The 18,048-nt window shown below is 42.0% G+C and overlaps 1 protein-coding gene across 7 annotated transcripts in view; it reads left to right on the top strand.

Moving 5' to 3' along the window:
- The window catches only part of LOC121700170 (collagen alpha-1(II) chain-like), a 36,868-nt gene extending 19,145 nt beyond the window's left edge, over positions 1-17,723 (top strand). For all 7 annotated transcript variants that reach the window (XM_042082964.1, XM_042082966.1, XM_042082968.1 and 4 more), the window contains 28 exons: positions 31-84; positions 501-599; positions 894-947; positions 1,344-1,397; positions 1,671-1,724; positions 2,029-2,082; positions 2,187-2,231; positions 2,545-2,643; positions 3,327-3,434; positions 4,658-4,765; positions 5,363-5,416; positions 5,854-5,907; positions 6,532-6,639; positions 7,882-7,935; positions 8,220-8,273; positions 8,493-8,654; positions 9,321-9,428; positions 9,972-10,079; positions 11,129-11,182; positions 11,802-11,909; positions 12,394-12,447; positions 12,590-12,697; positions 13,764-13,817; positions 14,423-14,530; positions 14,982-15,270; positions 15,529-15,716; positions 15,823-16,065; positions 17,310-17,723. In XM_042082964.1, coding sequence (XP_041938898.1) covers positions 31-84; positions 501-599; positions 894-947; positions 1,344-1,397; positions 1,671-1,724; positions 2,029-2,082; positions 2,187-2,231; positions 2,545-2,643; positions 3,327-3,434; positions 4,658-4,765; positions 5,363-5,416; positions 5,854-5,907; positions 6,532-6,639; positions 7,882-7,935; positions 8,220-8,273; positions 8,493-8,654; positions 9,321-9,428; positions 9,972-10,079; positions 11,129-11,182; positions 11,802-11,909; positions 12,394-12,447; positions 12,590-12,697; positions 13,764-13,817; positions 14,423-14,530; positions 14,982-15,270; positions 15,529-15,716; positions 15,823-16,065; positions 17,310-17,456 — 2,784 coding nt within the window. In that variant the 3' untranslated portion in view covers positions 17,457-17,723. The remainder of the gene's footprint in view (positions 1-30; positions 85-500; positions 600-893; positions 948-1,343; positions 1,398-1,670; positions 1,725-2,028; positions 2,083-2,186; positions 2,232-2,544; positions 2,644-3,326; positions 3,435-4,657; positions 4,766-5,362; positions 5,417-5,853; positions 5,908-6,531; positions 6,640-7,881; positions 7,936-8,219; positions 8,274-8,492; positions 8,655-9,320; positions 9,429-9,971; positions 10,080-11,128; positions 11,183-11,801; positions 11,910-12,393; positions 12,448-12,589; positions 12,698-13,763; positions 13,818-14,422; positions 14,531-14,981; positions 15,271-15,528; positions 15,717-15,822; positions 16,066-17,309) is intronic.
- Positions 17,724-18,048: the final 325 nt, after the last annotated feature.

The raw sequence follows: 18,048 nt of genomic DNA, 5'->3' as shown, positions 1-18,048 counted from the left end.
CATCCAACCATCTGTTTGCCTATCAAACAGGGTCCCATAGGTGAACCAGGTCCGCCCGGAAGAGATGGCCACAAAGGTCAGCAGGTAAGTTAATCAGGACTTGCCTCTCTATTTCAGGACAGAAGTGTGGATTGTACAAGGATACTCTATTTGAGGAGTGGAGCAGCTACGGTTGCCACATGTAGCGGTATTCCCTGGATTGTTCTCTTTTTTTAGTGACTGTCCAGGGAAATGGATAATCTTTCCCGGGTCACAAATTGTCCTGATTTTTAGTGAAAATGCACATCAACAGAACCTCGTTTGTTTTTTCCTCCGCGGCTATTCCGTTTTTTTTTTCTCGGTTATGTTTATACATCAAGTCCTGTAAAACAATGTGAAGTATAAATACTCTGCGACTCTAGGGAGAACCCATTACAAAATGAAAACCAAAACTACATTGGATGCCTTTTTTAAAGGGCATTTTAAAAAAAAACAAAGAAATGACATTCTCTGTCTTACAGGGTAAATCTGGAGAAGACGGGCCCCCTGGACAACCAGGTCCTCCTGGACCAAGAGGCTCTATGGGAGCCGTCGGAGCAAGAGGATCCCCTGGAGACAAAGTATGCCTTTGCCTTTACTCAACTAGCACTAGATAACCAATCTTTCATTTGGCGTCTGGAAACTGCAAAGTTGTGCTAAATTCTTGGAAAGCATCAAACCATAAACTGTTCTGTCAGGATCACGGTTACAATTTGTGTGTGTGGTGTGTGTGTGTGTGTGTGTGTCTGTATGTGTGTGTGTGTGTGTGTGTGTGTGTGTGTCAAGAATACAGTACTTGTCAGGGTTAATTTGAGCCAGCAAATATATTTTCTAAAAGTGTAATGCTTCCATCTCCTTCTCCATGTTTCCCTCAGGGAGTTCCAGGTTCTCCTGGAGAGAAGGGAGTCGATGGATCACCGGGTTCAGATGTAAGTTTAATAGCCAGGCCAATCTATCAGTCTTTCAAACAATTACTGTATCTATCAACCAACCAACCTACCAACATATCTATCTATCTATCTATCTATCTATCTATCTATCTATCTAAGCCTGCCTGCATAAGTGTTGTACATATGACTGCACAGAATACAGAAGTTTGTCTGTTACTGTAATCTGAAGTTGGAAGAAATACAGTCACTAGTTTTTTTTGTTTTTTGTTTGTTTGTTTATTGGATTATTGGAACCATTCTCTCTCTCTCTCTCTCTCTCTCTCTCTCTCTCTCTCTCTCTCTCTCTCTCTCTCTCTCTCCTCTCTCTCTCCCTCTCTCTCTCTCTCTCTCTCTCTCTCTCTCTCTCTCTCTCTCTCTCTCTCTCTCTCAAACTAGGGGCCTAAAGGGCAGAAAGGTGGTAACGGACCACCAGGCAGTCCTGGTCCACGTGTAGGTGTCCACTTCACTAACACATCACATCATTATTTACTGTAAAAACATGATTAGTGCACGTGCACGCACACACACACACACACACACACACACACACACACACACACACACACACACACACACACACACACACACACACACACACACACATACACACACACACACCAGTCGTTATTCACTATAAAAAAAAGATTAATGCACTTAACATTTTGTTTTACCTCCTACAGTACTTATTCTATGTGTCACTGTAACTCTGTTCTGCGTTGCTAGGGACTACCAGGGACAAAAGGAGAGCCTGGACCCTCTGGCATGATCGGCATGATAGTAAGATGAACACTAACACACTGGAGCATACAGAAACATGTAATCCAACACACACACACACACACACACACACATATAGACACACACACACATATACACACACAGTACGCATACAGTATACACATAAAACATAGAAATTCCCCAACACACAAGATACACATACAATCTGTATATTCATACTTTGCAATCACGTGCAGATTGTTTATTCTCAAAGGGCTGATATCCTTTGAGAGGAATCGGATGAATGAGACTGATAATCAAACGACCCTAATAACCCCCCCCCCCCCTCCCCCTCTCTCTTCAGGGACTCCCCGGTGTCCCAGGCGTCAAAGGAACGAAGGGTGGGAAAGGGCCAGTGGTAAGAGTCAGGGCATTAACTGCAGCACCCAACGTGGTACGGCACGCTGATATGAATATGAAATGTGGACACTTTGTCTTTGTAACTTTTCTCCCTCTGCACAGGGAGGTCCCGGGAGACCAGGTCCCAATGGCCCGGCAGGGCAAAAAGTGAGTTCCCCACCAACCCGTTTGATTTTGGGCAGTGCTATACGCTTACGTATTCCATTGCACATGCTGTGATTTTTTTTTAAAAAAATTTGGAGAAAAAAAATGAAGCAAAGTTCAAAACATGTTTTTATTATATTTTATTACATCATTTATTAATATATTTATGTATGTTTCTTGAATTTCTCCTGGGGATCAATAAAGTATCTATCTATCTATCTATAAAATGTAAAAATACTGGTTGTAAGAAAATAAACCAAAGGTGAAAATGTATACAGATGTGTGTGTGTGTGTGTGTGTGTGTATCCTCCCCCAGGGTGAAAGAGGAAACCCTGGAGAGGTTGGTAATGTCGGTCCAGATGGACTTCCTGGACACCCAGGAAGGTCCGGGATCCCTGGGAAAAAAGGCGCCACGGTAAGGACCGATTATGGCACTTGAAAGTGTACTAAGTCTGTGCTCAGTGACAGAGCTAGACATGCCGGCTTCAGAAAGTCCTGACATGAAATTCGTCTGCCTGTGTACATACAAACAGGTGATATTACTAATCCACTGGTCAGCTGGTTTAGTGAATGGCTGCTTAGGACGTTTACTTTCTGAAGCTGAGATGCTCACCTCTGCTCAACGAAGCGCTGAACTTCGTGGCACTGTCTAACCCATAACACTTGTTGACACATTCAGTGAATATTTCATGATCCACTAAATGTACCTCTCCACTCTGTGAGTGCACTGTGTCAAAATAAAAGTCAGGAGGCAGGAGTCTGGGGAAATGGAAGGAGGGAGGTCTGGGGAGGGGATTGATGAGTTCACTGTAGTGTTTTTTTGGTGGTTGGTTTAAATATTAAAGGACATGATGCCACTGATGGTACCTTTAACTACCTTTAACTGTATACTGATGATTTCCGATAATTAACAAACTCACATACAGTAGCTTCAAAATGCATGGTTAATTATATCTGTCATATGATAACGATATGACATGTGCCACACTTTACTCTCTCTCTCTCCCACTATCTATGTCTCTCTCTCTCTTTGTCTGTCTCTCTTTCGCTCCGTGTCTCTCTTTCTGTCACTCTCTCCATCTCTTGTCTCTTCCACAGGGCGACATGGGTCTGCACGGTCCACGTGGTGCTTCAGGGAACATGGGAATGCAGGGTCTTAATGGTGAACGTGGTCCTGATGGCTTGCCCGGCGATCCAGGGGATAAAGTGAGTTTTTTAAGCATATTTAAGACATGTTTGCCTTTAATGGGCTGTGGAGCTTAATCAACAGCAGGGTAACATGTGAGCCTTATTGACCCTTTCAACAATAAAAACAAAAACAATGCTTGAACGTTCTATTTGGGCCCCAATCTACTTCCTCTGCATTAAGATAACATATGGAATGTTAAAACGGAAGTCTTGTGGGGCCAACTATGATGCTGATAATGGAACTCTCTTGAAAGGGTCCATAGCAATCAAAGCGTGAGATAACCATAGTCTTTACCAAGAAACCATGGTCATCTCTCTCCCCTCGATTACTGTAACACTCTCTCTCTCTCATGGGCCTTCCGGCTTGTCCAAAGCAACTCAATTAGGGATGGCATCCAAGACACAGTACTGTAGGAGACCTGTTAACAATAGACACTGACTGTAGGAGACCTGGATAGATAGATAGATAGATAGATAGATAGATAGATACTTTATTGATCCCCAAGGGGAAATTCAAGTTGTTAACAATAGATACTGTCTTAAAATGAAACTGCATGAGCCAGGTAATATTAGTAATAATTAGTTAACATTAGAGAAAGGAAGTAGTAATAATAAAGTAGTGAAATAACTTGCAATCACTTGCAATTTCCTGATGCCGCATGAGACATTCCCAGAAGTGGGATTGGGAAATAATCTTGGGTCATACCGAGTGCGTGGACACCAAAACACTTCACTTTCTTTTTTTGGGGTGGTGGTAGTGTAGTGGTTGAGGAGCTGGGTTAGCATGTAGTAGCCTGAAAAGCTTCCATCGTTGTGCCCTTGAGCAAGGCACTTAACACCAAGTTGCTCAGGGGACAATGGCCCTTTGTAATATAATGGACATATGTAAGCTTTGGATGGTTGCTTATTGTCTTTTTCTCTGTGCTTTGCCTTGCACCAACTACTGTATGGGCAGGCTGTACTGTACAACACACACAACATTATACTTGTGTGCCTTGCTTATGTATAACATAATTTGAGTAAAATCAATTCAAAGTTGATTCAATTCAACATCGACTCTATTCAAATTAAATAATGCTTTATACTGTACATGTGAATGAATACCATTAGACATACAATATAATTGTTGCCAAAGTACCGGTGTGGGTTTTCAATATTGACTCTCTTCCATCTCGATTTGTTTTTACTTGGTTTTTGATGTTGCATGCCATATCACACCCTGCTGTGTCGTCCTCCTATAGGGGGAGCCAGGAGCCGGTGGTGGGGATGGTAAAGATGGTAAAGATGGAGGTCCTGGACCGAGAGGTCTGTCTGGACTTCCAGGTCCAAAAGGCCCTGCTGGGGAGAAGGTGAGGTCGCGAGAGAGATGTGGGGTTGAGCTGCAGTGCTCTGAAAGAAACTACTTCAGTTTGTCTAGACACCCTCTCCACAGTAGCGTAGATGTGTAGATGTGTAATTTTTTTTTTAGCTTAGTTACAGTAATGGTTTAAAAAGCAATTTATTTTGACGTAGCAAAGATAAGACAAGGCTATGCTATATGCTATTCATATAGTGATGTTGTTTTGGTCACAAACAAAATAAACCCTAGGTTGTTGTTAGACCAGATTTTCCCCTTGAATGGTTTTCAATACAACAATGGCACTGCTGTACTCTGAAAAAAACATTCAGGGTTCCCACGGGTCATGGAATTTCTTTGGAATTCCAATATCTAATCATGGAATCATCATTTGAAAAGTCTCAGTTGCATGAGTGTCATAAGGAAGCACCCTCCTCCATCTGTAAATCAGATTGTCATGTTGATAGACGTAAAAGGGTGATGAAAAAAATAGTCAGATAGAAATAACAAATAAGGAATGACACACAGAAAGAAAGAAAGAAAGAAAGAAAGAAAGAAAGAAAAAGAATAACAAAAACGTCATAAGAAACTCTTTGTGGCTTTGTCACAGGGAGAAGCAGGAGGTGCTGGTCCACCTGGAAGACCTGGAGAGCGTGGCTCTGAGGTAAGGTCCCGACACTGCTCTGACTGCCAATAACTGCCAATAACAATAATCTGTCTAATGCTTCCTTGTTAGTTAGTTTTGTGGTCTAGAGAATGGTGAGAAAATGTCGATCAGTGCTGTACAATCTCCAAGATGACCTCCTCAAATTCCTTGTTTGGTCCACACGCCAAAGATATTCAGTTTATTCTCATAGTGCAATATGTAAACCAGAAAAAATCAAAGGCACTATAAACATTTCTCAAACCGATTAATTTGATAGTTGACAGAGAAATTCGGTGTGTGCTTCATCGACATGTTGTGTTTTTGCCTGCTGTTGGCCTCAATTAACAACAATCTTTCATCTGACTCGGGACCATTTTCCTTTTACAATTCGAATTTAGTATTACACTCTTGTTGCCTCCATCTTTTAATGTGTCACTACAATTGTCCTTCTGTAGGGTGAATCGGGAGATGATGGTCCTCCTGGCCCTCCTGGTATCCATGGAAATAAGGTAAGAGTCCCCGCTGTCTCTTCCAGCGATAGAGCTTTCTAGAGCAGCAGTTCCCAAACTTTTTTTCCCGCGTACCACCACCTACATCCTGACTCGGCTCACGTACCCCCACCACACAGATGAAAGCGTAACACATTCTATTGACGCATTCCAGGCATCATGTTTAATTAGCCGCCTTACATGATGACAAATAACAAAATCTAAATGTGCAACTGATCTATTAGCTCTCACACAAAAAAACCAGCGTGGAGAACAACATTATGAAATACAAAGAACAAACAGAACATAGACTTAAGATTTTTAAAAAAATATATTTTTAACACCCTTCCGACATTGCCTTTTTCATCTAGCATACCCCCTATGGAAGTTTGCATACCACCGGTGGTACTCGTACCACAGTTTGGGAATCCCTGCTCTAGAGAGATGCTAAAATTGATATGGTGTGCACATAAAGAAGCATGCTGGTTGCAGCCATCTTACTACTGATTGTATGATGGTAGGGTAGAGTGTGCACTGAAAAGACTGATAGAACGGAATCTGTGTCTCTGTGTCTGTCTGTCTGCCTCTTCCTCAATCTCTTTTCCCTCTCTTTCTGCTTCTCCACATCTCCCTTTTCCTCCACAGGGAAATGATGGTCTTGATGGTGAGAAAGGGGATAATGGTGACCCAGGTCCCAAGGGCGATCCTGGACCTCCTGGAATTCCAGGTAGCAAAGGAGGTGTTGGTCGGCAGGTAAGGATTACGTACAAACAGTGACTGTGAGTTTGGTAAAGGTTCTAAAACAGGGGTTTTCAACTGATTATGATCCAGGGACCACCCTTCTGACTAATTACGCAACCCCAGGACCACCACCGAATAAAAATACTGATTCCCACATTGAAACTACATTACTGAATCCATGGTCACGGACCACTAGCAAAGTCCTCTTGGACCACAAGTGGGCCGCGGACCACTGGTTGAAAACCCCCGTTCTAAAAGACACACTGGACAATGAGCGCATTTACATGAATACTAATATTCCAATATTAACCCAATTAAGACAATATTTGATATAACCGAAGTAAGGTATGGTGAGTAACTGAAGTAGGGTATGTGGAGTATTCTGAGGTTATTCGCATTATTGAGGTGCATTGTAGACATGTATACACCTTATTCACATTATAATGTCCTATTAGAATTTATGCAGGAATTTGCAACAATTAAAGGGGAAATCTGGCCATTTTTAACCCCAAAATCGTTTTCCTTAGGGTTAACCGTGTTTGGGGCCTCTAAAGATAGATACTGTAGGATAGATACTTTATTGATCCCCAAGGGGAAATTCAAGGAACACACAGTCAGAAAACCATTCCAAGACCTACGGAACACGAGTTGCTTCCTTACGAGACACCACTGTGCTCGTTTAACTCAAATGGTGTGGAGAATCAGCAGCCTACAGCTATATCAACAGTAAAAGCTAGTCTCTCCCATTCCCGTGAACGATCTAGAGATACAGTATTAAGAGACTCAGACTACAAAAGGTGTTTATGTCATCTCATCCGGTGTATTTTTTTGTTTTTGAAATGTATAGGTTTGTGAAATACCTATATGTAAGAGTTCTCTTAATTGAGTGACTAGTGGGGCTCTTAGACCCAATCATACCAGTTGACATCACATGGTAGGTCAGCTGATTGTAAGGCCTACATATCCCTTCATCAAATGTGTCCACCATTTGCCTGAAGAAGACCCAGCAGGGTGGAAACGTTGCCTGTTGTGCATTAAATATATGGGAGTCAAAAGCAGTGTTGCGGACATTATATATTTTTTAATTTGAGTATTTTTTTTGTTGCACCTGTGTATTGCATTGTATTTTTTTGTTGCATTGTTGTACTGCGTTGGTGTGTGTTTTCCATCTGTGTATTCTTTCTGTGTGTGTGTGTGTGTGTGTGTGTGTGTGTGTGTGTTGTCTTGGTTGACACTGTTCTTTGTACCTTTTAGGGTCCCTTAGGTCCTTTTGGACCCAGAGGTGGTACCGGCCCCCCTGGCCCTCAGGTTGAAAAAGCCTTTATCACATATCACATTGTCCTAGAGATAGTGTCTAAATATATACAACACTTAACTCTTCTTAAACTATTTAGTGATTTCTGATGATTCCATAATGGCTTGGTCAGATTACACAATTTCACCCCGATTTTGTCACAATTTTGTCATAGCCAATCAATTTCAAGCGTCATCCTTTGATATTGAATTGATCTGCATTAATAAATTACATTCATAACATACATTGGAAATACACTTTAAGTCGTGTGTGTGTGTTTATGTGTGTATGTTTATAGGGATCATCAGGACTACCTGGACCTATGGGTCCACCGGGACTTCCTGGAATTGCGGTTAGTTTCTCTCTGTCTTTATCTATTTACTTTTATCCGTTTGATTTCATTTCAAATCTGAAAGTTATCAGTAAAACTTCAGTAAGCATTAGGTAACCCAGAGGCACTGGGTGTTGTTTTGACTCGAGCTTTGTGTATTTCCTCCCCCCACTATTTTTGCACAATTCCTTTTTCACTTTTTTTTTTTTCATTTTTCCCTTCCTGTCATTTTCATCATAGGGAGGGCAAGGGGAGGCAGGGCTCCCGGGGAAACCTGGGAAGCCAGGCCCTAAAGGTTTCCTTGGGGCGAGAGGTCCCCCTGGAGTTAGTGGTCCAGGCGGCAATATTGGGCCAGCTGGTGAACCCGGTTCTGTCGGAGACCCTGGGAAGGATGGACCTCCAGTGAGTTCTACAATCCCCTTCAAGCCCACAAACACTGCTACTGCAAAAGTCAATTTTCTCTTTAGGTTTATGTTTATGTAATTTAGAAGACACGTTTGTCCAAAGCAACATACAAATATAACAATACAAAATGAAAAATAAACAATAAACAGTTGTAAAAAAGTTGGTAGAACTGCATTAAGGATAGTATTGATAACAATAATGTCAATACAATATCAACAATCAGTAATGAAAAAAATGTATGTAATGTATACAACGACCTCCTAAGTCTGCTTGTCCCCTAATACACACACCACACACACACACATCTATTTTATGCAAGTTGGCAAATTGCCGGTACTGTATGTGCGCTCTTAGCCGTCTTTTTCAGCTTAATCTGTGTGTTAGCAGGAGCTTGCCGATACTAAACATCAAACCTATTTTGGGGGGCGATGGATGAACAAACAAAAATCTAAATAAATGATAGAAAGCCAAATTTGATATCTTTAAACACAATTACTTAGTAGTAGAATTGTTTTATAAAAGAATTTGTGAGATTCATGTAGTTTGGTTGCTAAGTTCATACGTTTGTCTGTCCTTCTGCTGGTTGATTAGTCTCCATCCTTCCATCTACCCCTCCACACATCCATCCCTTTGTGAATTACCGTCTTTTCCTCTCTCACACAGGGTAAAGATGGCCCCCCAGGGCCCGGTGGAATCCTAGGAGGTGGAGGGCCAATAGGTCTAACAGGCGCCATAGGCTTAGATGGCTATATGGGAGCCCCTGGAAAAGCTGTGAGTTTGTCTTCCTTCCTAAAGGGCCATTCACATCAGGAACGATAACTAGAAAGACAACCATAACTGTAACGATAAGAGCGCCCACACTGACCAACGATAAGGACAGTGTCTGCTCATATTCATGAAGGCTAAACACTGATGGATTCTGATTGGCTGTCAGCTTTTTATTGTTCAAATCATTCTGAAAGTGATCCACAACAATATTGTTCTTCATGTTGTTGTTGTCATAGTTTATGTGTGAACGTCGTCATTCATATTAGCTAGAATGATACTTTTTTGCTGGTATCGTTATAGTTATCACTCTTGGTGTGAACAAATGAGTTGACAGTCATATTGAAAATGAAAAGACCACTCCAAATGTGAATATGACCGTCAACTCATTCGAATGTCACTCAGCAACTGTAGGATGACATCAGAAAAATATGCAGTGGTCTCTTATTTTTTTTCCAGAGCTTTATATACTCTGGGGATTTCTGGGGAAAAAATTGAGGTAAAATGAAATGAAAATGTCTAAAACTAAAACGTTTTGCATCCTGACAGGGACAACCAGGCGGAGTCGGACCAAAAGGCGGCAGAGGGGAAAACGGGCCTCGTGGGCTTAATGGCCCTTCTGGCCCACAAGGACCCCCAGGAGAGCCAGGCAAGGAGGTGAGGAGCCTGACATTTTTAGAAATTTAAATTCCATAAGGGAAAAAATGTTTTTACATTCAAGCGACATATTGTAAGAATTGGCAATGCACTGGGTTAATGTCTAAGAAGAGAAGTCCGCACACTTCTTGGTTTTCTTGCTTTATTTTTTTTAAATTATTTTTGGCTAACATGACATTTCGACTTACTGGTCTTCCTCAGATTCACTGCACTGGATCTCAGATTCAATGCACTGTGGTACACATTTAACATGAAGGCCCAGTGAGTTGAAAACTGCTGAAAAGGGTTATCTTCCTGAATGGCCCTGCAAAATTACCTTGTATAATACCTTGTGTTTCAGGCACGCATCCGCGATATCAGAAAAAATATTCTCCACATTAACAGTCAGTGTATCATCAAAGTCAGTTTGTTATTTTAAGATAAAAGAACTATATAGTGTGCATAGTAATGCATCCAGCAAAACATGTTTTCCATTAAAGATCATCAAGCAATGGCTGTCCTAGTTTGCCTTAATGTCCTAAGATGACCTGATATTGAGCTCCCATTGGCAGTGCCTGCAGGCCCTGTTTAGTGAAGTAGCTACATCTCCAGGCCTTGTCTCCCTTTCTGAGTGCTGTTATCTGCCACTGGCTATTATCTGCCCCAAGAACCACCACTGTCCCTAAGCTTACACAGTAGCATGCAGGGAATGATGTTTGCTCGAGCTAAAGTTGGAGTTAGTTAATTAACCAACCAACCAATAAGTTGTACTGTTTGTTGTATGTGTGTTTGTGTGTGTTCCTTCAAAAAGTGGTGCATAGGTGACTAAAGGTGTGATCAGACAGGACATGTTTTTGAAGTGAACTGTTTTGTAGCTTTTTTCTGTCGTTTTATATTGGCAGTAAGCATCTTGCACGTAGCTTATGTGCAGCGTTTTGCAGAGTCAAACTGAAAAAAGTTCAAGATCCAAGCGGAAAGGGTCCGATGTCATTCATGTTGTTAATGTGTTTTAGCAGGAATCATCCTATCTGTTCATGGCCTGAGGCTACTCTTTCTCTCTCTGAATCTAGGGAACTCCAGGTAACCAAGGCCCACAAGGTCAACGCGGTGCATCAGGACAAAAGGTAAGCTGTACCGTAGGTTTGTTTGCACTTCTATTGCATAGTTTTATCATTTTCAGTTGTTATGTTCACTGTTGTTGTTATAATTTTATTGAGTGCTGTTGCTACAATATGTTCACTTCCACTGCAATGTTCTATTGTGTCATGTTGTGTTTAGGCAGTGTGTGCCTTGAACAGTGAGGCAATGTTCAATGTTCTATTGTTTTAACTCTCTCATATCCAGTTCCCGTGAAGTTATATAAACGACACCATTTTGGAATCACTTTTACAGGCAGATAAAGTTCCTGTTTACATTAATACATTGACAGATATGGGTCTTTTCTATAGTCATTGTCTTTAAGACCTCGTTTTACGGTAATGTAGATCGACTTTGTGAAAATGTTGTGTGCCACTCCCTCCAGCAAACGGGAAAAGGGTTTTAAAATGTTTTAACCTTAATCAAGCAACTGATGTTACTGAATTGGTTAGATAACTAGTTATTTTCTTCAACTAGCAATAGCCTACTATATTAAAACTGACAGGCCAGTATAAGTGAATCCAAAATGGAGTCGTGCATAGAGCCTATTCCTTCTGTGATATCATGATTTGGACTAACCTTTACAAAATTGTTTGGCTGTGGCAGGGGGACAGAGGAGAGTCAGGGCCAGAGGGACTTCCTGGGCCACCAGGGGGCCCCGGTCCCCAAGGGCCAATGGGAGGAGACGGCCCTCAGGGAGACAGAGGCCCACCTGTGAGTGACCGGCAACCAAGCGAACACATTTCAAGTCGAGGCAGCTTAAAGTCAGCGTTCATGGCCATGTCCATCAATGCATGTCATTAGTGGACCTGGCCATGAACGTGTCCACTAGTAGGTGGTAATCCTTTCCTAGCTATGGAGGCTAACAGGGCTGGTGCTGTAGAAAGAGGAAAGCACAAATGCACACACACACACACACATAAACCTATGCTCTACAGTACAGTGTTGGCACCAAATCATAACACATCAAAACACACACACACCTTTGCGGTACAGTCCAGCGTTGGCACCAAATCATAACATATCCAAAAACACACACACACGCACACACCTTTGCTTTACATTCCAGTGGTGGCACCAAATCATACCATCAACATTGCAGAATACAGCCTGTGCTCCGTAGCGTTGTGGATGTGATTTGACACCAAGTGATTCTCCTGCAGTGACTTTCGTGTTGCTATCTCTGTTCTGTGTTCAGGGTAATAAAGGCTCAGACGGGGGTCCTGGAAGACCTGGGCCTGCAGGACCCATGGTACGTCCTCGTCGACTATACTCCACACCTGAAACATCCCACAAACACACAACTTTTCCTTTTCTCTATGCGGCACTGTAGAGCTACAGAGGAACACTGCTCCCCGGGTTACTCAGGTTGGCTTCTACTCTGCCCCCTACAGGGTCCTATCGGTCCTGCTGGTGATAAAGGAGAAAAAGGAGCTTCTGGGGACTTTGGCATCAAAGGACACAAAGGCTTCCCTGGGATGGCTGGCATGATCGGAGCACTGGTAAGGGCCAAGATTCTTCCTAAAATCCATCCACCTGTTCAGTCATCAATCTATCCCATTTTCAGGATTCTCCAGCTTAAAGTGTAATTCCGGCGAAAATTGAACCCAGGGTGTTTTTCTGCATTATAACACATCAAATAAGCCGTGGAGACAGTATTTTTCGTTGATCAACCACTCCAGAGCTTGGACCGGTATATGCTATAGCCCCAAATTTAAAAATGCTATTTGGGAAGCGTTTGGCTCACTGACCCTAGCTAATCCACTGTCTGCGATTTGGGGCTATAGCTTAAACTGGGCCAAGCTCTGTAGTGGTTGATCATAGGTTGATTCATAGCAGCCATTTTCACATAAAATAGTAGGGCAAACAGGTGTTAATGTAAAAAATGGCTGCTGTCAACAATTTCCATACCAGTGTGCACAGAGAAGCTGTTCCAGCAATGGACTTCTCTACCCAGGCTGCTTTAGAGAGTGTCATAGATCTTTGACTGCAGCAATCAGACTTTTACAACAGCAGCAATCACTGCTCACTGCGATACCATTAGTTCTTTTTTAAGTATTTCTTAAAGAAAAATGCATCTGAGATCATGTATTTATATAGCTGTCGTTTATTTTACCGTTTGTGTTTGTATATATTGTTTAAAAGTTGCCTGTTTCTTGTTTGTGCTCTGACTGCTGCATTAACATCTGTCTTTCTTTTGTGAGATTACGGTAATGAAGTCCATGTAAAGCTTATCTAATCTGATGCCCAATTTTTGTGAGATTACGGTAATGAAGTTCATGTAAAGCTTATCTAATCTGATGCCCAACTTTTGTGAGATTACGGTAATCAAGTTCATGTAATGCTTATCTAATCTGATGCCCAACTTTTGTAAGATTACGGTAATGAAGTTCATGTAAAGTTTATCTAATCTGATGCCCAACTTTAGGGGGCCCCTTTTGTGAGATTACGGTAATGAAGTTCATGTAAATCTTATCTAATCTGATGCCCAACTTTAGTGGGCCCCTTTTGTGAGATTACGGTAAAGAAGTTCATGTAAATCTTATCTAATCTGATGCCCAACTTTAGGGGGCCCCGGGAGAGCCTGGTGTGGCAGGAGAGCCAGGCCAGATAGGACCACCGGTAAGCAGGCCCGCCGTGAGGACACACACACACACACACTGGAGATACTGTTTGGATATGTGAGAGGGCACAAAGAGTAAATATCAAGCATGCCTTTCAGTCCAATCAAACGGTTACAGTAATTACAGTAACCGCATTGTGTTTAAACCGCAGGACAGTGTTTTAGGCAAGTTAAAAAAACGAAACCATATTAACTGCCCCCGTGTATTAACCTCATAGCTGAAGAAATGTTGTCATATCAATGTATAAACCTCAGCTAATAGTTGGGAAATTACAGTTATATAGACAACTATATTTGTGTTTGAAAATTGTTCTGTAATGGTGAATATATTGCGGGGAACCAGGTACCCGAAATAAGCTGCTGTGTATGTGACAGTGCTTGTAACTTGTGGGGGGTGGTAGCGTAGTGGTTAAGGAGCAGGGCTAGCATGCAGTAGCCTGTAGTAGTTGTGGGTTCAATTCCCAACTTCTACCATTGTGCCCTTGAACAAGTCAATTCACCCCAAGTTGCACAATGGCCCTTGTAATATAATTGACATTGGTAGGTCGCTTTGTTTAGAAGTGGCTGCTAAATTAATAAAACTGAAACTGTCTTCCTCTGCCAGGGATACAATGGTCCCGATGGAACCCACGGGAAGGAAGGTCCGGATGGTCTCCCAGGTCCCATTGGACCACCCGGGAGTAGAGGAATTAGCGGAGACACGGGACCTCCAGTATGTCCTCATAAGTGTGGAAACACGGTCGACTTTAGGTTTTTGCAGACAGTTCATCCAAAGCGACTTTCATAGCATTAGAAAAAAAAGCAGAACTCACAAAAAATATAATGTTTGTGCTATAACTGTAGACAGATGTAATGTGTATGTAAATACGCAATGCCTGACAACTTCAACAATACCTGTAATGGTTATAGTAGTATAATAGTAACTGATACTATTTTTGTAATGATAATAATAATTGCAATTATGACAAATCAGTGTGATCTATCGATGTGTGATGCAGGAGTTCCTCCTAGCTAAGGTCTCCTCTGCACTGTAGCTTCAATGCTATTCTCTTTCTGTAAGTCGCTTTGGATGAAAGTGTCTGGCAAATTAATACATATACATGTGCATGTAAATTGTGTATTTTTTATCATGGCTTCCCTCTCCGACATTGTGACTTCCCCAGGGTCCCCCTGGTCCACCTGGGCAGCCTGGTCCCCCAGGTCCTCCAGGCCCGGGCCAAATATGGCGTGGAAATGGCCCGGCGCCTATACGGGAAAAGGGCCCAGGGCCCAGGTACTACAGAGATGATCCCAACGCTGAGACCAGCAGACCTAACATGGGCGTGGAGATCGACTCCAGCTTGGACACTCTGAGCCAGAAGATCCAGGACATCCGAATGCCTGCTGGTAGCCGCGAGAACCCCGCCCTCACGTGTCGGACACTGCGGAAATACCAGCAAGAGTTGACGAGCGGTGAGGGCTTAGCCTGCACAGCACGTCTATTATGTTCATGTTATTGTTTATGTTTGTCCTTGTCCATGTTTATGTTTAGATTTATGTTCATGTTTACTTAGCTGATGCTTTGATCCAAAGTGACTTACAACATAGATTAACAATAAACATTAAAATTAGAGGATTAAAGTAGAGCATTAGAATAAGCATTAGAATTAGAAGATTAAAGTAAAGTCACATAAACTGAATTAGTTCTTCTCCTTGTCTCCCTCTACTCAGGGCTTTACTGGGTCGACCCCAACCAGGGCTCTCCTCTTGATGCCATCAAGGTCTTCTGCAACATGGAGACTGGCGATACCTGCGTCTACCCATCCCAGGCCAGCGTTCCTCAAAAGAACTGGTACAACAGCAAGAACAAGAACAAGAAGCACGTCTGGTTCAGCGAGTCCATGTCCGATGGCTTCCAGGTAAACAACTTGAGACGACCGTGTGGGACAGTTCAATTGTCAGTGTTGGAGGCCATTTTTGTTTTCAACAAAACTCACACTTGACGTTCTCTCTCTCTGTTTCCAGTTCCAGTATGGCGAGGAAGGCTCAGATCCTGAAAGCGTAAACATCCAGCTGAACTTTATCCGACTGTTCTCCAAACGAGGCCACCAGAACATTACCTACCACTGCAAGAACAGCATCGCCTACATGGACCAGGCCACCGGCAACCTGAAGAGCGCTCTGCTGCTGCAAGGATCCACTGACGTCAGCATCAAAGCCGAGGGCAACAGCCGCTTCACCTACAAGGTCTCCGAAGACGGATGCAAGGTCAGTCTGGCGTAGTCGCGCATGTTTGCAGATCCAGTCCACTTCTGCAGGACTTTCACCCTCACCTTGTCTTCTCACATATACACTGCTGTTTCAAAAAATGTGGGTCACTTAATTGAAAGTTTTTGAAGAAATCTAAATGGAGGATTCTTTGATGAAAGCAAAAAAGATTCTGCTTTAATTGAATTACTGCTTCAATTGAAAAAAAATATTCATTTTGTAACCCTGTTAATTACTATATTTCCTATTAATTTTTGTTGGTCATTTCATATTCAAAGTAATTTCATACATGTGTCCATGAAAAACAAGGACATTTTTATATGACCCTAAACCTTTGAATAACAGTGTATATCTCTTTTATACTGTGGGCCAGATGTACGTACATTTGCGTTATCAGCGCCATGGACACACCGCAGATTGCGAACGCTGTCAGACCCAAGTTTCCGTCGTATTTATCAATCGTTCAATCCTTAGTGTAAACTGCGCCTTTCTCTGCCTTTCTCAAACGTTTAGCAATCATGAAATAATACCATACATGATAAGATGTAAACAAGCAGGGAGATAATGACGATCAGTAGTTCTACTCAAACTACTTGTGCACGTAGGCTATGGAAGATTGGTCAAATCTAGCAAGTACGAAAGTTAAGGTTGCTTTTGGTAGTACAAATACTTTCACCACAAAAACTGGTGCTCTAAATAGCGATTCTGTTGTCTTTGTAAGGTTCTCTTATTGACGCATTGAACTGCAATTTGGATTAACATCTGCTTTTACAAGGCGGAAGTATTTAGGCGCAGAATAGACGTGCGCTTTCAGGAGCAGTCTTTGTACATACAGTACCGCGGAATACATAACTAGGCGCTCTTTACTCTTCCCCTCCCATCTTTTTACGCTAAACTCCCACTTTCCCCTGGATCCTCCCATGAATGCATATGCATGACATGACAATCGCAATCTGCCACTTTCAGCTCCTGCGACAGGCAGTTTGCGCTTTTACATAATTGCGGCCTGTTTGTACATACCTCGCAATGATTTTACACGCACATTGTGAAACAAATACGCCTGAAATGGGCGCAAAAGCGTTAGTACATCTGGCCCTCTGTGTCTTGCTCCTCTGTCAACTCTCTCTCTCTCTTTTGCTTCCCCCTTTTAATTTATAAGAGACATTGCAATAAGGGATATATTACTAATAATATTAATATTATTAGATATTAACTAACTACTTTTTCCCTCTGATTTCTTGCAGGCACATAGTGGCACATGGGGAAAGACTGTTATCCACTTCAAGACAACCAAAATCGCCCACTTGCCGATCGTTGACATCGCTCCTATGGATGTTGGTGCTGCAGATCAGGAATTCGGTGTGGATATTGGTCCAGTGTGCTTCTCCTAAAATGGAGAATTTTTGGACTTGGTGCTCGGTTTCGTTTTCATTTCTTTTTTTTTGTGGATCTTTTTCTTCAGCCACCCTGTTGCCACTGTTTTTTTGTTTTGTTTGTTTTTTTTGTTAAATGAGCGAAAGAAGATAGTTTGTAACTGGACACTGTAAATTCTAGGCAATGGCCTTTGAGCAATTTGTTGTCATTTGTTCTGTCAAATGCCAGAGAAACTAGCACATTAGCACTTCTCATTTTTAAGAAATAAAGAGAAGTGAAAGCGATGTTATTCTATGTCCTGTGTTGTGTTCCTGTTGTCCTGCTGTTTTTCAAAAACATTTTAAGGCAAATATTTACTCCTTGCATGTCCAGCAAATAGGATGAAATCATAACTTATTGTGTTTCATTTGTGATTGTGAACTCAGTAACAAATGACCTTAAATCGCAGCTACCCTCAATGAGAAATTAGTAAAGGTTGAATGAATGAATGAATGACAATCCGAGAGGCTACAAAAAAGGTATAATAATAGAATATCTAGTATACACACAGGGATTGCAACATTCACAAAACCCAGCACTACACATAGGGCCAAATAACACTGTTGCGCC

The sequence above is a fragment of the Alosa sapidissima genome, chromosome 24 (assembly GCF_018492685.1).
Source record: "Alosa sapidissima isolate fAloSap1 chromosome 24, fAloSap1.pri, whole genome shotgun sequence".
NCBI classification, from domain to species: Eukaryota; Metazoa; Chordata; class Actinopteri; order Clupeiformes; family Clupeidae; genus Alosa; species Alosa sapidissima.
This window is presented reverse-complemented; position numbering and strand designations above follow the sequence as displayed.